Source organism: Phyllopteryx taeniolatus, chromosome 1 (assembly GCF_024500385.1).
Source record: "Phyllopteryx taeniolatus isolate TA_2022b chromosome 1, UOR_Ptae_1.2, whole genome shotgun sequence".
NCBI lineage: Eukaryota > Metazoa > Chordata > Actinopteri > Syngnathiformes > Syngnathidae > Phyllopteryx > Phyllopteryx taeniolatus.
The window spans coordinates 39,177,552-39,200,285 of record NC_084502.1 but is presented as its reverse complement, the minus strand read 5'-3'; the positions used below and the strand labels follow the sequence as shown (position 1 = coordinate 39,200,285).

The 22,734-nt window shown below is 41.6% G+C and overlaps 1 protein-coding gene across 3 annotated transcripts; it reads right to left on the bottom strand.

Moving 5' to 3' along the window:
* Positions 1-1,367: 1,367 nt before the first annotated feature.
* Positions 1,368-19,519, bottom strand: LOC133487744 (globoside alpha-1,3-N-acetylgalactosaminyltransferase 1-like). 3 transcript variants are annotated; one of them, XM_061794807.1, is made up of 11 exons: positions 19,332-19,519; positions 16,995-17,036; positions 16,630-16,803; positions 16,149-16,181; positions 15,785-15,919; positions 15,558-15,666; positions 13,283-13,396; positions 10,983-11,099; positions 4,056-4,189; positions 2,597-2,674; positions 1,368-2,457 (listed from the first exon to the last, which is right to left on the bottom strand). In XM_061794807.1, the coding sequence occupies exons 1-11, from the start codon at positions 19,436-19,438 to the stop codon at positions 2,310-2,312; spliced, it is 1,191 nt and encodes a 396-aa protein (XP_061650791.1). In that variant the 5' UTR covers positions 19,439-19,519; the 3' UTR covers positions 1,368-2,309. The 3 variants fall into 3 exon arrangements, with proteins under 3 accessions (XP_061650791.1, XP_061650801.1, XP_061650810.1); XM_061794817.1 differs by lacking the exon at positions 13,283-13,396; XM_061794826.1 differs by lacking the exons at positions 1,368-2,457; positions 2,597-2,674; positions 4,056-4,189 and adding an exon at positions 8,856-9,800.
* Positions 19,520-22,734: the final 3,215 nt, after the last annotated feature.

Genomic DNA, 22,734 nt, shown 5'->3' with positions numbered 1-22,734 from the left:
CAGCTTTTTTGGAACGTGTTGCAGACATAAAATAAAAAAAAATAATAATAAAATCAAGTTTATCAGTTTGAACATTAAATATTTTGCCTTGTGTATTTTATTAAATATAGGTTGAACATGATTTCCAAATCATTGTATTCTGTTTTTATTTATGTTTAACACAACTTACCAAATTCATTGGAATTGGGGTTGTAGAATTTGTCCTAATGGTATAAATGGGCATTTTAATGCAGGAAAATAAAAGAATTTGTGTTTGGGTAATGTGGGGAATGTGATTTTAAGAAGTTCTTAATGAAATGAATGTTTTGAATGTGGAAAAGGAGAATTATGTGGAACTGTTTTTTTGAATGTCTCATTGGGAAGGAATGGGGAATATTAGGGTGTAAAATATGGAATTGTGGAAAATATGGGTCATTTTGGTATAAAATGAAAACCCACCTGGAAGACGTGAATTTTTTGAATATGTTGAAGTTGGAATGGTTTGAATCACGAAAAATGTAGAAGTAGTAGAATAGCAAAAAAGTGAAGAGAATAAAATAAAATGTGTCCAATAGCAATGATTTAGACCTCACAGATGATTATTTTAATTTTATGCTGAAAACACTACTACTAGTACTACTGCTCCTACTATTAATAATGATAACAATAATAATTCATCCATCCATCCATTTTCTGAGCCGCTTCTCCTCACTAGGGTCACGGGCGTGCTGGAGCCTATCCCAGCTATCATTGGGCAGGAGGCGGGGTACACCCTGAATAATAATAATAATTATTATTAACAATAATAATAATAATAGCTTGAATTTATAGAGCACCTTTCAATGAAGCTAATGCCACTTTATACTAAGTAGACAGACAAGAACACATAACAAAGGACATTAGAGATCAAAAACCGAGGTTTTGAATTTTTGTTTGAAAGTGTCCAAAGATAGGGTGTATCAGATGTCTGAGGAGAGGGAGTTCCAGAGGGTGAGGGCTGCAACACTGAAGATACAGAACTACAAATAAAAAAAGAATGTACCAAAAACTCTGTGAAAGATAAGTCATCAACTCATCAGACCAACAGGAAAACATCCAGTCAATAGTCGCTTTCAGAAAACCATCCATTTTCCAAGCCGCTTATCCTCACAAGGGTCGCAGGGCACATACAAACAAACAACCATTCGCACTCACATTCACACCTAGGGGCAATTTAGAGACTTCAGTTAACCTACCATGCATGTTTTTGGGATGTGGGAGGAAACTGGAGTGCCCGGAGAAAACCAATGCAGGCACGGGGAGAACATGCAAACTCCACACAGGCGGGGCCGGGGATTGAACCCCAGTCCTCAGAACAGAACGCTCTAACCAGTCGCCCACCGTGCCGCCTGATTACAACACAGTTTATTAAAAAGCATGGAGACTCCACCACTTCAGGTATTTTGGCATCAAGTCTGCTGTAGCCACACAGTAAACTTAAACACATACAGTGCAAACTTTGTACAAGTAAATCAGTTCCAAGTTTAAAATTAAAACAACTTCAGTTAATTGTGTTTTACATAGTTGTGAGCATGTTATTTCTTTTTGGGAGTGGGTGTGGATTTTTAATATGAATATATTGATAAATACAAAAATATGTTCCTGCATGTAGGCTACTCACTGGCCAAAACATTAGGTAATTGATTTAATGTACTGTCTAGTTTGCAGTGATGTAGACTTTGTACTGCATCATACCAGGAGCTCTGTTCTAATATTCAAACTCAAGTAGTTTTTGTTGTTCCCCAGGGACCAACTGATTTCAAGCATTCTATACATGTGGGCTTTAGAAAACACACAATTCATACAGAAACATATTTCTAATATTTTGATTATCTTAATTAGCTGCACAAGACATTTTTACAAACAGCTCTCTGTGTGATTCAGGGGAGTATAAAACCTTGAAAACCACAAACACTTAAATTAATTCAATTTAGTGGAGAAGCGTGGCTTATTTGTCAACAAGATGTTTAAAAAAAAACTGACATTTTTATCATTATTATGCAGGTAAACCTAACATTGTGGAAGGCACTACAGGCATTAAAACACAGGGCATGGAGTTCATTAAAACAGCACTCGGGGGCATTACTGAAGCAGAATAATTAAACGTGAAAACAGTGCATTTCTGTCCTGCTCAGTAGAGTCAGGCAACCACGTTTACATGTTTTGTACATTGGTATTGCCAGGCTTCATAATACCCACGTTACAGAGACAATGGGACGTAAATTATGCTTCAAATTTATACATCAGCCAGACGGGAACAGGTCCCGTGTATCTTTGCTTGACAATTGACATCACTGTCCACCATTGGGCCGCACTTTTCTATAGTCCTTGACCAGTTGTGAGATCCTGACCACTTTGATGTCTGCTGGTACCTGATCATAGTCGGACCACAGGTACTCAGGAGACAGCACTTTGGTGGGCTTGTTGTACAGTAGGTACCTGCAGGCAATCAGGTAGCGACACGTCAGGAAAACTAAAATGACTAAGAACCTTGAGGTACTGTATTTCATTGGAGCTTAGCAATAGAAAATACCAAAAGACTTGGTTAACTTAAAAATAAATTGGGGGGAAACTTTACTTGTTGAGGTGACTCTCTTCTTGCCACACAGCCTCAATATTTTTCTTGGAATCCTCTTCTGCTTGAGCGTAACAGTGCCTGGTAGGAAACATGGTCGGAAATGTGTGTCATGACAGTTATCGGGTGCAGTAAATGTTTGTGACTGACTTTAGGAACCTCTAAAAACTTCAGTTTAGTCCAAGCCACTAACATCAGTTTCGTCAAGAGAGAAGTAACCCAATCTTGTGGGAATTCAGCTCAGTGAACATCTATAGCAGTAGTTTTCAAACTCTTTACACCAAGTACCACCTAAAAAAGTATAGCTCTCCAAGTACCATCTTCATGACCTGCGTATTACAGTTAGCTAAAAAAGATTAGAAGAAGAAAGTGGCAATAAAATTTATTAAATTTGTTTTTCACAGATTAGGAAGAATATATGGCCGTGAGCATTGTTGTATTGTCGTCTGGATGTGTTACTATGGCGTTTGTGTGTACATATTCGTTATTTGAAGGTAAATCCCTCCAGTGATCTAATGCTAATATTAGCGAGCCCATCAATAGGGTTTTCCATTGAGTGATAGCATAAGCTGGCGATTTCTAAAACGATGTGTCTTGTATTTAAATATTCAATGTGAGTAATTATTTTTGTTGTGGGTTTAGTTTTACAGTAAACTCCAAGTGGGGTGTCAATAAACCGCTTAAAGCATGCTCAAGGAGGGCAGAAGAACATGCGACACAGCTTGCTACAAGCAATGAAGGGAGCATTCAGGCTGCGTTTACATCCCAGGAACTTGCATATATAACACGGGCCACTGCACATGAATCGTTTTTCTTCTATTATAACATTTTTATGATCGGGAGAAGCCAAAATCGAAATCACTATTAAATTTCGATTAATCACTCAGCCCAAATTTATGGGGGCTTTAGCTGGTGCAAAGGTGTGTCCAATCCCCGAAATCCCATAATTTAATAAATTCGGCACCAGGTTGCAGTCGTGCAAATTTCAAACTTACTATCTTCATTCACACTCTGATTGATTGCCCACCCCCTAATTTTGACTCTCTCCCTAATTTAGATGCCCGGGGCCACTGCCCACTTCCGTCCTCCACTCTGCGAGCCACTGTGTTCCAGTGTTGCGATCCCAAGACGTCACAACCTTGCTGCGCCAGAACGGCCAGCTTGGTGCAATCCTGTCTTCCAGATTGGCAAATCTGCACAGTGAGCCTTGCACTTGCACAAAAATCAGGATACGGCAACATTGCTGCACCGCTGCAGATCCGCCATTTACGAAAATAAAGCCCTGGGTTTTTTGCCTTTTCTGTAGCTATTTTGAGGGCTAGAGAGTGAGTAGAGAACGGCATTCTTCATATCGTTCCTTCAAAAAATACCATTTACAACTGGTGTTTACCATAGTCATCAGTCTCATCTCAAAACAAGTCTGCTAAGAACATCAAACTCTTGAATACGGTTAGGTTTTTACTTGACTAGCTTGTACATATCCTCCAGGTAGCCACCCCAGACAGCTGCCGTGTAATAGTAATCTCCTTCCCCAGCAGGAATGTAGGCTGTGGACTGCGGACGACGCTCATATGGAAATGTGTCCCGATGGGTGTTCTGAGAAGCAACAAAATATATAAAAATTGCTGTTTATTGAGCAAAGAATTATATTTTCTGAAATGGGTGCTAAAAAATAGACTGCACATTCCAATGACATCAAGATGATTGTGTTTGTCAGGATAATAGTACTAAAAAAATATAATTAGCATTTTAATTAAATAGAAAGAATTACTAAATTTCAAAAAGACAGAATTCAGTTAAACATATAATGCACTTCAATAAATATTGGGTTAAAATTCAATGTTTTACTTTTAATTAATTTTCTTTCTTTTTAAAATAATTTTATTTATACTTTACAATGAGTGGGTACGGAAAGTAATCAGACCCCCTTAAATTTTTCACTCTTTGTTGTATTGCAGCCATTTGCGAAAATCTTTTCAGTTCTTTTTGTTTCCTCATTAATGTACACACAGCACCCCATATTGACAGAAAAATAGAATTGTGAAATATTTTCAGATTTAATCAAAAGAAAAACTGAAATATCACAAAGCCATAAGTATTCAGACCCTATGCTGTGACACTCATATATTTAACTCGGGTGCTGTCTGTTTCTTTTGATCGTCCTTGAGATGGTTCTACACCTTCATTGGAGTCCATCTGTGTTCGATTATACTGATTGTACTTGATTAGGAAAGCCACACACCTGTCGATATAAGGCCTTACAGCTCACATTGAATGTCAGAGCAAATGAGAAACATGTGGTCAAAGGAACTGCCTGAAGAGCTCAGAGACAGAATTTTGGCAAGGCACAGATCTGGCCACAAAAAAAAAAATCTGCTGTACTTAAGGTTCCTAAGAGCACAGTGGCTTCAATAATCCTGAAATGGAAGACGTTTGGGACGACCAGAACCCTTCCTAGAGCTGGCCGTACGGCCAAACTGAGCAATCGGGGGAGAAGAGCCTCGGTGAGAGAGGGAAATAATAACCCAAAGATCACTGTGGCTGAGCTCCAGAGATGCAGTCAGGAGATTGGAGAAAGTTCTAGAAAGTCAACCATCACTGCAGCCCTCCACCAGTCGGGGCTTTATGGCAGAGTGGCCCGACGGAAGCTTCTCCTCACTGCAAGACACATGAAAGCCTGCATGGAGTTTGCTAAAAAAAAACACCTGAAGGACTCCAACATGTTGAGAAATAAGATTATTTGGTCTGATGGCCCAGCCAGAGCCTTGACTTAAACTCAATTGAGCATTTCTGGAGAGACCTGAAAATGGCTATCCACCAACGTTCACCATCCAACCTGACAGAATTGGAGAGGATCTTTAAAGAGTAATGGCAGAGGATCCCCAAATCCAGATGTGAAAAACTTTTTACATCATTCCCAAAAAGACTTATGACTGTATTAGCTCAAAAGGGTGCTTCTACTAAATACTGAGCAAAGGGTCTGAATGCTTATGGCTGTGTGATATTTAAGTTCCTTTTTTTCATAAATCTGCAAAAATTTCAACAATTTTGTTTTTTTTCTGTCAATATGGGGTCCTGTGTGTACATTAATTATGGGGGGAAATGAACTTAAATGATTTTAGCAAATGGCTGCAAAATTAAAAACAAATTCAATCTCAATAAGATTAAAAACCTTTTCCAAGAGTGACCTGGTTAAGAAAGCTGCATAGGAGAATGCGTTACATACAGTAGAAGAAGACAACAACATAGACAACTCCACACCTTAACAAAAATAAAACACAATGCAAGACAGTCTAATTAAACAGCATGAAAGAGGCCTAGCATCACTAAAGGATGAGTTGTAGAAGAAATTTAGATGCAGTCACAGTGGCTATAACTATTTTCTCGAGCTATTGGGATAGTTTAGCTGAAGCCTATAATCACTCAAGAAATGCAGTATTTCATTGTCATGAAGCTCTTAGCTGTGAATACCCTCGACTGAGACATGAGGCCAGCGTAAAAAAAACGGACGCATTTTCCTCCACAGGGACACAAGAGAACTGCCTTCTACAGCACATAGCACTCCAGAACTACAAGCCCAGCTTGTGCAAAAAAAGACAACTGACTCAAAATCAAGACCAGTTTGCTTCACAAAGAAAAAAAATTTCAAATCAAAAATTGGGAAATTGAAAATTCTCCCAAATATGAATAACTGTATGTTTTGGGGCGGCACGGTGGACGACTGGTTAGAGCGTCTGCCTCACAGTTCTGAGGACCTGGGTTCAATCCCCGGCCCCGCCTGTGTGGAGTTTGCATGTTCTCCCCGTGCCTGCGTGGGTTTTCTCCGGGCACTCCGGTTTCCTCCCACATCCCAAAAACATGTATGGTAGGTTAATTGACGACTCTAAATTGCCCGTAACTGTGACTGTGAGAGCGAATGGTTGTTTGTTTGTATGTGTCCTGCGATTGGCTGGCAACCAGTTCAGGGTTTACCCCGCCTCCTGCCCGATGATAGCTGGGATTGGCTCCAGTGCGCCCACGACCCCAGTGTGGAGAAGCGGCTCAGAAAATGGATGGATGTATGTTTTGGAAATAAGTATCTTTTTTATAATTCTGTGCTGATAGTTTTACCTCAATATTTCAAATTGTGAGATGCCAGATTTTCATTGTTCCTGTGACAGTGACAATAGAGTTGTATTGTATTCTTTTCGGTGGCACGGTGTACGACTGGTTAGCACATCTGCCTCACAGTTCTGAGGACCGGGGTTCAAATCCCGGCTCTGCCTCTGTGGAGTTTGCATGTGCCTGCGTGGGTTTTCTCTGGGCACTGCAGTTTCCTCCCATATCCCCAAAACATGCATGGTAGGTTGATTGAAGACTCTAAATTGCCCTAAGGTGTGAATGTGTGCGTGAATGGTTGTGTGCCCTGGCGACCAGTTCAGTGTGTACCCCGCCTCTCGCCCGGAGTCAGCTGGGATAGGCTCCAGCACACCCGTGACCCTTGTGAGGATAAAGCGGTACAGAAAATGGATGGATGAAAGTGTCCTTTTCAAATCTGCAGTAGAAGGTATTCAAAGTCATTGACTAGTGTGCTATTGTTCTCATCTTGGGGGGATCGTCGCTTGTAATTTGTCAGCGATAGGAATGCCTGCCAGACTGATTTATTGTCGTTAGCGCTAAACTGTTTTTCCAACTTTGCTGCATAGTTCCTCTTTGCAATGTTAATTTCTTTAGTCAGGTGGTTTCTAGCTCGATTATGCAGGGCCCTGTCCCCGCTCTGATAGGCGTCCTCCTTAGCTTGGCGAAGCTGCTTAAGTTTGGCAGTGAATCACGGATCACGGCTTGTTGTTGTTGAATGTGCGAAATGACTTTGTTGGTACACAAACGTCTTCACAGAAACTGATATAGGATGTGACAGTGTCCGTATATTCATCCAGGCTGCCAGCTGAATCTTCAAAGACACTCCAGTCTGTGCAGTCTAAACAGCTTTGATGTTCCATCTTTGCTTCATTGGTCCACTTCTTCACTGTTTTCACTGTAGGCTTCGCGCATTTAAGTTCTTGCCTGTACGTCGGTATTAAGTGAATTAAGCAGTGATCAGACGAGCCCAGTGGTGCACGAAGTTTGGCACGGTATGCGTTTTTTAGCGTAGTATAGCAGTGGTCTAAAATGTTATTTTCCCTGGTAGGACAGTCGATGTGCTGCTTGTATTTAGGGAGTTCGTGGTTGAGTTTAGCTTTGTTAAAGTCACCGAGAATGATGAGGGGTGAGTCCGGGTGTTTTTTTTCAATTTCGTTGACTTGTTCGGCGAGCGTTACCAGTGCGGCTTTCGTGTTAGCTTGAGGCAGAATATAGGCGCCAGCGAGAATGAATGATGCAAACTCACGCGGCGAGTAGAATGGCTTACAGTTCAAAAACAGCGACTCCAAATGCGGGCTGCAGTGTGTGCTGAGCACCGTGACATCCGTACACCATTTTTCATTGATATAGAAGCATATCCCGCCGCCCTTTGTTTTCCCCGATGATTCCATGTCGCGGTCTGCTCGGTGAAGATGGAAGCCGGGAAGCATGACGGCGCCATCGGGTACAGCTTCACAAAGCTAAGTCTCCATAAAGTACATGGCGGCGGAACGTCCAAAGTCTTTACTGGTCTTTATCAGAAGATGAAGCTCGTCCATTTTGTTAGGTAGGGAGTGTACATTCGCGAGGTGGATCGACGGGAACGCCAATCTGGATCCTCTCTTGCGGAGTTTCACCTGGATGCCGGCTCGCTTCCCTCTGTGGCGTCGCCTCCACCTCCATGCGCCGAAGACCGCGGATGCCGCTCCAGTGAGTAACTCTGGGAAAAAACTGAGCGGATTTGCGAAGGTTGGTGAAAGAAAGTCCGGAGTAGCCTCCTTGATGGTTAGCAAGTCTCCCCTTGTGTAAATGAGTCGTGTAATGTCTCCAAAGACGAACGAAAAACACAAAAACAAAAACAATACTAGAGAGCACGTAACCGAGGCGACCACACTGGTAGGCGCCAACTTGGGTTATTGGGTTACATTTATTATAAACAATTTCAAAATACCAGTCGACATTCGAAACTGCATATACAGTATATACCCATAAACTGCCAAACACATTTAAATTAAAAAAATGCTATTTATATTAGTAACATTCATTTGACACAAGATGGCATCTTGTAAATGTAAACAATTGTTGAGTGAAATCAAAAGGTCGTGAGCTCAAAGGGACATCGTTTGGAATGAACGACCAGAGGTGTAAAATCTTGTACCTGTTGATGAAGAACCACCGTGAGAAAGGTACACAAGCGTGGCTGGTTGTCGACAAGCTATACGTCGACGGTCAACTGTTTCGTGATGCCAACATCATGCCCTGGCTCTTCTACATACCGTGGAAATAAATATTCAACACTAAATATTTTTCTCACTAAATATATTTCCAAAGGTGCTACTGACATGAAAATTTCCCCAGATGCTGGAAAAAACACAAGTGATCCATACATACAAAGAAAGTATAACAAATAAGATCAGAAATTAATTTATGTGTAATAATGTGAAATGACACAGGGAAAATGAATATTGATAGTACCAATCTATTGGGAGCTGCACACCTCTCACCGGACTGTCTTAATTGTGACTGCACAAACAAGTTGCCACGTAGCTGTAGATGAGTCCAATCATAATCAGATGCCAAATCTTACTACAACTAATCAGTGGAATTTTGCTTATCTGGAGGGTAAGCTGTGGAGAAAAAACTTGACGTGCTAGAAAAAAACTGGCTGCAATTTTTGGTATCACCATGCCAATTTTAGTTTTAATCAGCATAAAAATCTAACTCAACATATTTTTTTTCCAAATTGTTCCCCAGTGTTATTTGCCTTCAGGGTGTTGATGGAGAAGTACAGAGAAGGTCAGAAGGTCATTGTGGCTTTGTAGAGCTAGAGAAACCGTATGACAGAGTACCCAGAGAGGAACTGTGGTACTGCATGCAGAAGTCCGGAGTGGAAGAGAAGTATGTTAGAATATAGTACAGGACATACATAAGGGCAACAGAACAGCAGTGAGGTGTGCTGTAGGTGTGACAGGGGCGTTTATGGTGGAGGTGGGACTGCATCAGGGATCATCCCTGAGCCCCTTCTTGTTTGCAGTGGTGATGAATAGTCTGACAGATGCGGTTTGACTGAAATCTCGTGGACCATGATGTTCGCAGATGACATTGTGATCTGCAGCGAAAGCAGGGAGCAGGTGGAGGAACAGTTAGAAAGGTGGTGGCATGCACTGGAAAGGAGAGAAATGAAGATTAGTCTACGTAAAACAGAATATATGTTTAAAAATGAGAGGGGTGGAGGGGGAAGAGTAAGGCTACAGGGAGAAAAGATAGTGAGGGTGGAGGACTTTAGATACTTGGGGTCAACAGTCCAGCGCAAGGGTCAGTGTGGTAAGGAAGTGAAGAAACGGGTCCAAGCAGGTTGGAACGAGTGGAGGACGATATCAGGTGTGTTATGTGACAGAAAAGCCTCGGCTAGGATGAAGGGCAAAGTTTATAAGACAGTGGTGAGTCCAGCCATGATGTACAGATTAGAGATAGTGGCACTGAAAAGACAACAGGAAGCTGAGCTGGAGGTAAAATAAATAACATTTAAATTAAATACTCATTATGTATTTTCCAAAGTCTCAGAGAGTCAAGTAGAAGGGTAAAAGGGCCACATGCGGCTCTGAAGACGTGGGTTGCAGACCCGTGGTCCAGATTAATGGAGTTCAAGATGGTTGGTGGATGGGTACCATGTCCCAATAAGCCTACAACATCGGCAAGGAAGTGGTGGAATGGTATTGGCACTGGAATAATGGGGAGTGAGATGGTTGGCACCCATGTCAAAATGACCTCTGCAAAGTATGTGGAGGTTCTAACTGACCATTTATGGTCATGGTATAAAAAGAAGAACCATGCCTTCTGCAGTAAAATGATTTCCAAGCAAGACAATGCACCAACCCATGCTGCAAAAACGTCTTAACTTTAGCTGCTATGAGTATAAAGGGAGAAAAACTGGTGTGGCAAATATTATCCCCTGGCCTCAACCAAATACAGAACCTGTGAAGCAACCCTAAAAGGAATATCTACAATCTTATTTGATTGGAAAAACAAAAAAAACAACAACATTGTGCATAATCTTTTGGAACAGTAATTTATCATCTGCTTGTCATCATTGATAGTTTAGATCCAAAAACTCCAGATTATAAAAAAAATTGTTGACAACTAAATTATTCAATATTCATTCAGTGTAAATGGCATAGACCAAGAAAATAAGCAAAAACTTAATGTGTAATACAGTAATTTAGAACACTGTGTTCAATTAGACCATGGTCAATGTAAGAATGTCAGCTGACATGGGAAAACAAATATGAACCTTGTAGTAGCTACGGTGCAGCACAGCGGAGAGTCTGCTGAGGGACTCGGCTCCAAAGCGGTTGTGGAAGACGCTATCAATGTCCATCATGAAAAGATAGTCAGCCTCGTTACGGATCTGGAACATGTGACAGAGGGGGAAAAAACATGTTGACCAATCTATATCCTGTTTGTAACTCAAATTTTAAAAAAATCTATGAAAATAAATTCACTATGTAGCTTTGTGATCCTAAGCCTTATTTGTCAATATGAAAATACAGTTTGGTAAGGTGTGTATACCACACAATTGTTTACACGGGACTGTTTTGAAGGGGGCAGCACAGTGGACGACTGGTTAGAGCGTCAGCCTCACAGTTCTCGAGGACCCTGCCAAGGGTGTAGAGCTGGTCCACTGTTCCACGGCCAGGACGAAAACCACACTGCTCCTCCTGAATCTGGGATTCAACTTCCCGACGTACCCTCCTCTCCAGCATCCCTGAATAGACCTTACCAGGGAGGCTAAGGAGTGTGATCCCCCTGTAGTTGGAACACACCCTCCGGTCCCCCTTCTTAAAAAGGGGGACCACCACCCCAGTCTGCCAATCCAGAGGCACTGTCCCCGATGTCCACCCGATGTTGCAGAGGCGTGTCAACCAGGACAGCCCTACAACATCCAGAACCTTGAGGAACTCCGGGCGAATCTCATCCACCCCTGGGGCCTTGCCACCGAGGAGCTTTTTAACCACCTTGGTGACCTCAACCCCAGAGATAGGAGAGCCCGCCTCAGAGAACCCAGACTCTGCTCCCTCATGGGAAGGCGTGTCGGTGGAATTGAGGAGGTCTTCGAAGTATTCTCCCCACCGGCTCACAACGTCCCGAGTCGAGGTCAGCAGCGCCCCATCCCCACTATACACAGTGTTGATGGTGCACTGCTTTCCCCTCCTGAGACGTCGGATGGGGGACCAGAATTTCCTCGAAGCCGTCCGGAAGTCTTTCTCCATGGCCTCACCAAACTCCTCCCATGCCCGAGTTTTTGCTTCAGCGACCACCAAAGCTGCATTCCGCTTGGCCAGCCGGTACCCATCAGCTGGCTCAGGAGTCCCACAGGCCAAAAAGGCCCGATAGGACTCCTTCTTCAGCTTGACGGCATCCCTCACCATTGGTGTCCACCAACGGGTTCGGGGATTGCCCCCACGACAGGCACCGACCACCTTACGGCCACAGCTCCGGTCGGCCGCCTCAGCAATGGAGGCGCGGAACATGGTCCACTCGGACTCGATGTCCCCCACCTCCCCCGAAACATGAGCAAAGTTCTGTTGGAGGTGGGAGTTGAAACTCCTTCTGACAGGGGATTCCGCCAGTCGTTCCCAACAGACCCTCACAATACGTTTGGGCCTGCCACGTCGGACCGGCATCTTCCCCCACCATCGGAGGCAACTCACCACCAGGTGGTGATCAGTTGACAGCCTATCCCAGCTATGTTCGGGCGAGAGGCGGGGTACACCCTGAACTGGTCGCCTGCCAATCGCAGGACACACGAAACAAACAACCATTCGCACTCACAATCCCACCTACGGGCAATTTAGAGTCTCCAATCAAGCTACCAAGCATGTTTTTGGGATGTGGGAGGAAACTGGAGTGCCCGGAGCACGGGGAGAGCATGCAAATTCCACACAGGCGGGGCCGGGATTTGAACCCTGGTCCCTAGAACTGTGAGGCGGATGTGCTAACCAGCCGACCACCGTGGAAAAATAGTATTTTATTGTAAAATACAAATACATACAGTAATAAATGAGAATGTAAAGACAAATTGGTTTAATCAAGTGTAATTAAGCTGAAAGTCTCACACAAACACATACACACTTTTTTTTTCTCGCTTCACTCGAATGGCGGAGCATCTGAAGCTTATTCATACTGTACCTCCCATTTTGGATAGCAACACAACAACAACAAAATCGACCAAGCGACAGCTTGTAACTCAAAACACTTAAATTGGGAGAGTCAAGTGAAGGTATTCCTACGTGCAAGCAGATACAGTACAAAATCAAAGTTGTCCACATGATGACAGATGTTGCGACAATGTGAGATAACGCTCATGACACATTAGTTCACTAAGTCTCACTTCAATTAGTTCACACGTTAATATGGGCTATATAAAACTAAATAGAAAGTGTCAATTTTGTGAGACGTGTACTGTGTATGTGACGTGATGTAGATATGTCTGCTGTGGGGTTCATGTATGTTGACAGAATCTTGAGATTGGAAAATTTGATAACAACTAAGTTAAGTGCTGTGATCTGATTTATGTGAAGAATGTTTTACCTGATTTTCAATGGCTATGGTTGCCCACTTCATCCTGCCAAGCACCACTTCCTGCCAACGTTGGGCGCTAGGGACAGTAATCACTGAGATTTTCCGATTGCTGCCCAGTTTAACCTCACCAATGAAGGAAATGAAAATAATCACTGAATGATCACAAAATATAAATACAAGACCCTGGTTCTATGAAGGCAAATCAACAGTCTATAAATAAAGTGGTGATCCCCAATTCAAAGGAATTAATTTGGGAGATTGAAAATGCTCAAATCTGCAGAATATAAATGTAATGAAAATTATTGAGCTTCGAATTTTATAAATACTGTGCCAATCATTAAGTTTTCTGCAGTTTGAGATGCACACCTACAAAAGTTGTACTCTTATTGACAGTTTATTCATACAGCAGCTTAAATAAGTATTTAACATGTCACAATTTTTCTCACTACATATACTGTATTAGCAAAGGTGCTATTGACATGACAATTTCACCAAATGTTAGGTAACCCAAGTAATTAGAACAAATAAGCTCAGAAATTGAGTTGTGTATAATAAAGTGAAATGACACAGGGTAAAAGTATTGAACACGCCAACTGGTACTTTGTGCAAAAGCCTTTGTTAGCAATGCCAGGTTCAAGACGCCTCCTGTATGGAGAAACTTGCCACATGTATTGCTCTGGTGTGATTTTGCCCCAATCCTCCACACAAGCAGTCTTCAAATCTTGAAGGTTCAGTGGGCTTCTTTTATGGACCTTGAGTTTCAGTTCTTTCCATAGATTTTCGATTGGATTCAAGTCAGGTGATTGGCTGGGGCACTGTCGCGGCTTTATTTTAAAATATTTGCAGATAAACAATTAAGGAATGCGCCATGAGCAAAGCTGACTCACCACAAGGCTCGAGTTGAACGTCAGTAGCATTTTTACATTGTGTTCTTCATTCACTCCATGAACTAAGTGCATCATCTTTTCTCATGATCGCGACTATCTACTGTGACATATATTCTGTTTATATCATACATATACATCTTCTGTCCAGGTGTGAGGTGCCTAAACTTTTCCGACATCCAGTGTGTTGGCATTTCTCTCGCTTGTGGTCGACGTAACAAGTAGAGATTCACTGTCTAATCTTTATTTCTAATCAAAAGCTGTGCTAATCTTAAATCTAAAGCGATGCAACACTGGAATCTACAGGGATCTCTTAGTCATTACAGTGATTTACCAACCTGAATTTCAAAGACAAGCTGGGCGAGACCCTCTTCCATGCATCATTTTGAATCCCACTCGAGTCATAGGCAGGACATGCCCCACTGCAATATGATTGCTGCATGACAAACCCCGCTACATTATGACTGGCTGCTGCATCCAGGTAGGACACGCCCTACTGCATCCAGGTGGGAAAAGAAGTCTCTTACTGGAGTGTGGTGGCGTAATTACAAATCCCACTAACCTTAATACAGCCCAACCTACCCTAACACTAGGCCTAACCATAACCAACTTGATTGTTTTTTTTTTTTTTTGTACAAATGTGATAGATACATACTTGAATTGGTCATCCCGTTACATCCGTGTAGCCTGCCCTCCCTGCAATGCAGCAGCCAAACATTTTGCAACTCTAGCGGGAGTCATCATAACGCCTCCCAGTTGAAAACATACTTGACGAATATAGACTGTAGGTCAGTGGCATTAAACAGCTGGATTCCAGTTGACGAATATAAATGTCAAAGGCATTAAATGAGGTAAGCGGAGTGTTAAGGCCTTGGTGTTGTCTGTGTGTAGAGTGTAGGGACTATGGCGCCCCAACGCAAGTTTGCCCATATTTAAAAGTAGTTGCTCGCGGCCTACCAGGAAGTAGCCTAGTGGCTTTTCCCGCTGGTGCGGACGTGAAGTAGACCATATGTCATTGTTGTTCTATCCCAAAGCTCTGGACACTGGAACACTGCATTATTACTCCATTCATGATGGTGGGACTTGGAAAGCCAACTATTTGTTTGTGTTACTCGGTGTAAATTTTTTTTTTTTTAAAAAGGTTTTAGAACCACTGTATTAGAAAGTATGATAGTTGAGAATGTGCAAATGTTACTTGTACAATTGTAAAAGTTTTATGATGGCAACAGCCTGTAAAGAATTAATTTCCTTTGACATGATTTCCTGTGGAAAAATAGTTTGAAATTAGAACATCAACCAGCATCACAGAATTGATTGTGTTCAACTTCGGAGGTTCTAATAAAAATTCTTGTCAGAGTAGGCACATATGCTTTGTATTCCCTCATGTTGTGTTCACTCACTTGGGGAACCTTTTGTTTGTTGTCTGTGAAGACATAATACGTAACCTTGAAGTCAACCAGGAAGTACTTTTCAGCCGACTCCAGGAAGGCCTCCAGGAAGAGAGTATATCTGTGCAGAAGTGGGAACACACCCAGAAGGATAATTAGTGAAGACAACCGATCACTCACAATTAAATACTGGAGATGCATACAGTACATACAAGTTTACGACAAAGACCATTACATACTTGCCAACGGCGAAAATCACCACAGCAACTCCTGGATACATTGTTTTATAGATTGCATCAATTACTACTGGGTCAAAAGTTCCCTCCCAAACCAGGGGGACATTCCAGTTTGTCACTGAGTTAACATCAGTGCGTCTGAGGAGAGAACATTTTGAACTCAATTACAGCATTCTGTGTCGCAGTCATTAGGCTGGCCACCATCTGTGGGCGATTAGTGTACATAGTGTTTTGTGTTTGTGTCATAGGTGTGCTTGCACCATCAAGTATCTTGAGTCTGTTAATTCAACTGTCAGATAAATTAACTCAGAAATACAATAGAAAAGTAAACAGAAAATGACAAAAACACAGTTTTTGTATCGCTCACCCTTTCTGAGTACTTGGCTGGGCATATTTCAGCCTGGAAAAGAAGAAGGTTGGATTTTGAAATGTGTCAAGTAAATGGATTTCAACAAAACAGGAATGATGGGTTAGGTTATACATTAGCAAATACCCCCAGTGTAGCCTTCATGCCTTTTTACATGACTTAAAGCAGAAATTGAACTTATACAAAGCAAATGTGTTTTTACAGGCGCCATTAGTTAGGTCCGTTTTAGGGTGGCTTAAACAACCTTATCTTCCATCTCATCAACAAAAATCCAAATAATAGTAGAGCTCATTTTTGAACATTGTCTTCTAACTGTTACAAAATACAATTCAGTGTTTTTATGGCAGGTAAAACTGCTGAAAATATACACAGCGAGAGAATAAAACATTATTTACTGGCAAAATGTCTTATTTACCGGCAAGGATTTGCAATTACCACAGTAAATGTATGTATGACCACAGTAAATAGATGCATCACTCACCCTGCTTGCATTTTTAGTTCTTCAATACTCCAGCGCCCACAGTTGTTCACTCCATCTCGTGTAACTACATCTTCTTTGAGTACATAGTCTTTTGGGGATGCATTTTGGTTTATCTGTGCACTGCTGATTATTGCATCATCCTCTGTCTTGGGCAAATTGGCCAAGTGGAATACACTGAAAAGGGGAAATATTCATGTATGTGAGCTACAATATGAGGTGGATTTATACGAATCATGGACATTTAAAAAAAGGGTCATAAATAGGAATCTGCTGATTGGTTTCCTCTTTGTGACCCTATAAAGAAATATACACTACTCACTGCATTTATTGACATTGGTCATGCATGTACACTGTGTAGTTTTTACCTGACAAATGAGTTAGAGTACCCTAAGAAGACATAGAGAGTTCTGTGAAGAAGAAACATAGTAAAATCATTGTCACTTTAAATAGGTAGATAAGGTAAAAAGTATTCACACTTGACACTTGAGAAACAGGAGGGTGATTGTATTGATAATTTTGCCTTATGGTGTTAATAATATAATGAAGTGTTGTGTGAGGCAAAATGGTGGTGATATTATGACAAGAACAAGTATCAAAATAAAATGGGTGAGAGGGGAATATGGTCTATTTCAATTGTTAACAGGGTTTTCTGCTTTTCTGTGTGACTTCACAGTCTTCATAGTTAGAGCTGCAGGGCAAGCATGTATGTTTCTTTCAAACATAAATGAAAAAAGCAGCTTAAGAGTGTGACATAGTTGCACTAGCTTGTTCTGGGTTGTCCCCGGGGCTTCCTGCCGATGGGACGTGCCCGGAATACCACACCAGTGAGGCGTCCAGGAGAAACCTAATCAGATCCCTGAGCCACCTCATCTCTCTCCTCTCGTACTCTCCGGGATCGGTCCCGTCGCCGCACTGGGCGCCTGGGTCGCCGCCCGTCTCCGCCCCTCCAGGTTTGGGGATCTGAACCTTTCGATCAGCCGGGGGCGACATCGCCCCGCCTTCCGAACGGCACTTTCCCATGCCTTAGGACCGACTGAACCATGTTCAACTGCTGTTCACATGAAACCCTTCTCCACTTCGGCCTTCAAAGCTCTCATTTGAATATTTGCTACTACCACCAAGATCTGCACCTGCGGCGGCTCCACCCGGGCACGTACGCCCAGCGGCGTGGGCTGCCAAGGGCGAGGCTCTCCTGCGCCAAAGCGGGCCCCACCCGTTTACCTCTCAACGGTTTCACGCCCTATTGGGCGAGTCTCTCCTGCGCCAAAGCGGGCCCCACCCGTTTACCTCTCAATGGTTTCACGCCCTATTGGGCGAGTCTCTCCTGCGCCAAAGCGGGCCCTACCCGTTTAACTCGCTCTTCTTTTCAATTTTCCCTTAAGCTACTTTCCCAAACAACCCGACTTCTGGAAGGCTGCGGCCACTTTTTGTTCTGCACGCAGTGCATGTAGATTGTTCCGCTTTACTCCTCTGTGTCATCCACTCTGCCTGTGCCCACGCACGCGTGCACACACACACACACGCACACGCACGCACACACACACACACACACACACGCGCACACAATAATACAATAATAATACAATAAAAGACTCATATATAGCGTTTTAAAGCTGTGTAAGTTGCGTATTTGTGACAGAAATATACTGTATATGCATTTTAACTGCTGCAGCTAAAATCCAATTTTATTTTTTATTTTTTTTTTGGGCAACTGAATTTTTGCCCCCACGCTGTGGGGCACTTTGCCTTATTTTGGGATATAACTGTGAAAATGCATACTCTCTCCATCTGTCTGTTGATCAGTGCAGTTATTGTAAGTTATTTTGTAGCTCATGTTACATGTTCTAGTTTACAGTTCATGGTCTTGAAAGAAGTTAAAAATTAAGAACAGCAGATATCGACATTCCAGTTATTTGAAAAGAGGATTGGATATCTTAAAATTTTCTCCCTGAACAATTGTTACAAAGGCTTCTACACTTGGCATTCCTACAACAGAATAAGTCATCGCTTCCTGTGGGTATATCAGCTTTGTGTTCAATTAAACAGGCCCACATTTTCACACAAAGTTAATTTGTGATTGAGAGTAACCTGAGACGAGATATCATTATTTCAGTCTTCATCCATTGGGCTGTGAAAACTTGCCTTGGCTCAATCATGGGTTTGGAAACACTGAGCTGGCTACTACAGTATATACAAAGTATATAATGAAATGAGTTATAGCGTAAAGTATGTTTCTGAAAGGTGTTGAGAACGCTTCTTCAGTGTGCCCTCTTTTGACTTTGAGCACCTCCAAACGTCTCCGCACCCCTGTGGTCCTTTAAAGTTTTGTTTGTATAACAAAAAAAAAATTGCCTAGAGGAAATTTATCAGAATCAGAATCGTCTTTATTTGCCAAGTATGTCCAAAAAACACACAAGGAATTTGTCTCCGCTCTAGTACAACAACAGACTAGCAAATAAGAGAAACTTTGTCTCTGACAGTTTCAGTTTTGGAATTTGAGTTTCGTATTTGTAATAAATATGCTCCTGTGGAACTACTGTAGTTCTAATTATAATATATAAACAACTTCACGAAATTCTTTTTAAAAAAATGAAGCAAATACAAGCATGATGATGATTTGACCGTCTGGCATCAAAGCACACCTGTCTGATGTTTTGCATTCAGTATAAAACCATTGCCATTATAATGTTGTGAGTACTCACCCGAAAAAAAATAGAGAAAAAGTCAAGCAGACTAAAATATTAACCCTGCAAACAAAGCGCAACATCTCAGCTTTCTGGGCAAACGTCGAACTTACTGACTTAAACATTCTAAACTAAAATGTCGACTAAATTCCCTGAAGCAGATGATCTACTTCTGACTCCTGTACCGACTAGACTGACTACTGTGCAGCACTGGCCGGGGAAGAGACATACAGAGAAAAAGGGGAGGGGCGGTGAAGCACACTGGACATGCATCGGTCCCATCTAACATTTGCATGCATGCAGGGACAAGCAGTTTCAAGAAGTCTCCAGAAATATGTGAAGGAACAATAACTTAATACATCCACTAGTCAAGTGCTTACTTAGTAATGCACTTTGTTAAGAGTGGCATGAGGTAAAAAACGTAAACCAGCTACTAAAAATATATATATATTTCTGGACCTGCTGTGTGTTAATTTGGATTCAAAGGTGTTTCAGAGCTTAATGTTTAATATTTAGGAATAAGATTTGTGTGATTATCTAGAGTTGTGTTACATATATGCTTTTACTACACATTATACCAAACTACAGAATCCAAGCACTTTAGCTAAGACAACAAACAAGATGAGTCATAAATTATTTGTATTACTTTTATGATTCATGTGTTGATAACAAACCAACCTTTGAAGATTGAACCAGGGTTTGAAAGAAAAGTGAAGCAAAGAGAATTCAATTCTTCGCCAAGTCAAGAAGACGAAGCTGAGTTTCCGCGGAAACAAGGCGAGGTGGCCCGAGTTGGAAGACCAACTCGAGCAATGGATTAATGAGCAAAGAACAGCCGGGAGAAGAGTCTCTACAGTCACCATTCGACTGAGGGCAGTAACGCTTGCAGAAGAAATGAAAATCGAACATTTTCAAGGAGGTCCATCTTGGTGCTTTCGTTTTATGAAATAGCGCCATCTATCCAACCGGGCAAGGACTACCGTGGCACAGCAACTTAACTTAATCAAAAGGGCTGGATGGACGATGAGAAAATGAGAGAGTGTCTGAGTGAGGTGTACATAAAGAGACCGGATGCTTTTTTCCATGTGTCACCGTCCCTGTTGATCTGTGACTCCATGCGCGCCCATCTCACAGCCGCTGTGAAAAACCAAGTGCAACTAAGACTGGGAGGCAACGCCGGGCGAGTTACGCCACCATATGTGAATGGATTGTGGATGCTTGGGTTAAGGTATCTGCTTTGACTGTTGTACGAGCTGTCGCGAAAGCCGGCATCATTGTTGAACAGCCCCCCGGCAATGAGACTGACTCTGACAAAAACGGTCAGAAATAGCCATATCTTTAATGTCAACCGATAGAATTTCAACATCCTTTGAGATGACTAGGTCTAAGATGTGACCTTGAGTGTGGGTTGGACTCTTAATGTTGAGAGAGGTCAAATGTGTCGAGTAGTAGTAGTAGATTTTTTTTCCATGTTATTGTCAACATGAATGTTAGTCTCCCGTTATGACAAAATAGTTGTAGTCAGTACAAATAACTGACAGCAGTTCTGAAAAATCCTCCATAAATTTGAAGTCGTTCTTTATTAAAGAGCTAATTTCGACAAAAGATCATTAGGGCCACATGAGAATGAAGTCATACAATTACCAAAAAAAAAGTCATAATGTTACAGGCATACCTTTATGCTATTACAAAAATCCTTTTTTGGTTGTAGTTTTACGACTTTATGTATACATTTGAGTTTATTTTCTCAATAGTTTTCTTTTCCATGTTGCTCTAACGCTTCCTTGAACACAGAAGTCCAAATGATGTCTGTGTATATTGAAAATATTTTGTAAAACAGTCAAAAGTTTTTCTGTACTTTATGTTTGTCATACATTTAATGAACTTGCAGTAGTCAAACTTTGAAACCACACATCAAAAGAATGGCAGGACTTTCCTCTCCATATGTACTGCTTGTTTATCACTACTGCACAATCGGTTTTATGTGAATGTCAAAATGTGTTCAGTTATTTCTGCCAATTAAAGGTGTCATTTCCACCAGTGCCCTGTCATGTACTATCCCATTTAAAAGCTGCAGCAGGGGGCTACAGTAAATCCAACCAAGGTGGAATCAGAATCAGAATCATTATTTTGCCAAGTATGTCCAAAAAACACACAAGGAATGTGTCTCCGGTAGTTGGAGACACTCTAGTACGACAACAGACAGTCGATTGACAGAGAACACTTTTGAGACATAAAGACTTTGAGAAAAACAGTCACTGAGCAATAAAGGGTTGCTAGTTATCTGGTAATGCAGTTTGTAAAATTGTTAGAGGAACCATATTTGGTGAAAGTGGAACTAGAATCATGTGATAGAACAGGCACATGTAAACAGAAACACAAACTACCACTTAGCTGCTCTGCTTTTGATCTTGCACCTTATATCTCACTGATATTTGAATGAAACTGTTGACACTCCTTCAAGACCACTGACGTCAAGTTGAAGTGGGTTAGGGGTATAGAGTTTCTATACTACTGCCGCTCCCAAGACCTCACAAACAGCAGATGCTCTTAAATTTTGTTTAGAAATTCACTTTAATTCCTTGGGTTTTGACATTGTGGTTGCCCATAGCAATGAAATACTGTTGCAGAATTTTTATTTTTGATATATAAATTATACTAATTAATATCATAATAGTAGTTTGAATGTTCTCCCTGCCCCTGCTTGGGTTTTCTCCGGGTAATCCGGTTTTCTCCCACAATCCAAATGATTGTGATTAAAGACTCTAAATTGTCCATACGTGTGACTGTGGATGCGAATTGTTGTTTGTCTATACGTGCCCTGCCATTGGCTGGCGACCAGTTCAGAGTGGACACTGCCTCTTGCCCGCAGTCAGCCGGGATAGCATACTCACGACCCTAGTGAGGATAAGCCGTGTAGAAAATGTATGTATGGATGGATGTTTTCCGTATTCTAATTACCTCACAAAGATTGGGATGTTTTTAAAAAGTGGTGATTGAATAATATTTTTTTCTCTGGTAGATTGGTGGAATCTGGTGGATTAAAGCACAAAGATAAAACAACAAAACATTTTTACTACAACCCCAATCCCAATGAAGTTGGGACGTTGTGTTAAACATAAATAAAAACAGAATACAATGATTCGCAAATCATGTTCGACCTATATTTAATTGAATACACTACAAAAACAAGATATTTAATGTTCAAACTGACAAACTTCCTTGTTTTTCGCAAATAGTCATTAACTTACAATTCCACGTTCCAAAACAGCTGGGACAGGGTCATGTTTACCACTGTGTTACATCACTGTTTCTTTTAATAACATTCAATAAACGTTTGGGAACTGAGTACACTTATTGTTGAAGCTTTGTAGGTGGAATTCTTTCCCTTTCTCACTTGATGTACTGCTTCAGCTGTTCA

Bases quoted from the DNA above. Each gene is read 5' to 3' on its own strand.
- LOC133487744 (XM_061794807.1), bottom strand. From the start codon at position 19,438: ATGTTTAAGTCAGTAAGTTCGACGTTTGCCCAGAAAGCTGAGATGTTG. The intron at 17,037-19,331 runs GTGAGTACTCAC...TCTTCTTCACAG, and splicing joins TTTTCTCTATTTTTTTTCGG to AACTCTCTATGTCTTCTTAG. The intron at 16,804-16,994 runs GTAAAAACTACA...TCCCCTTTTCAG, and splicing joins TACTCTAACTCATTTGTCAG to TGTATTCCACTTGGCCAATT.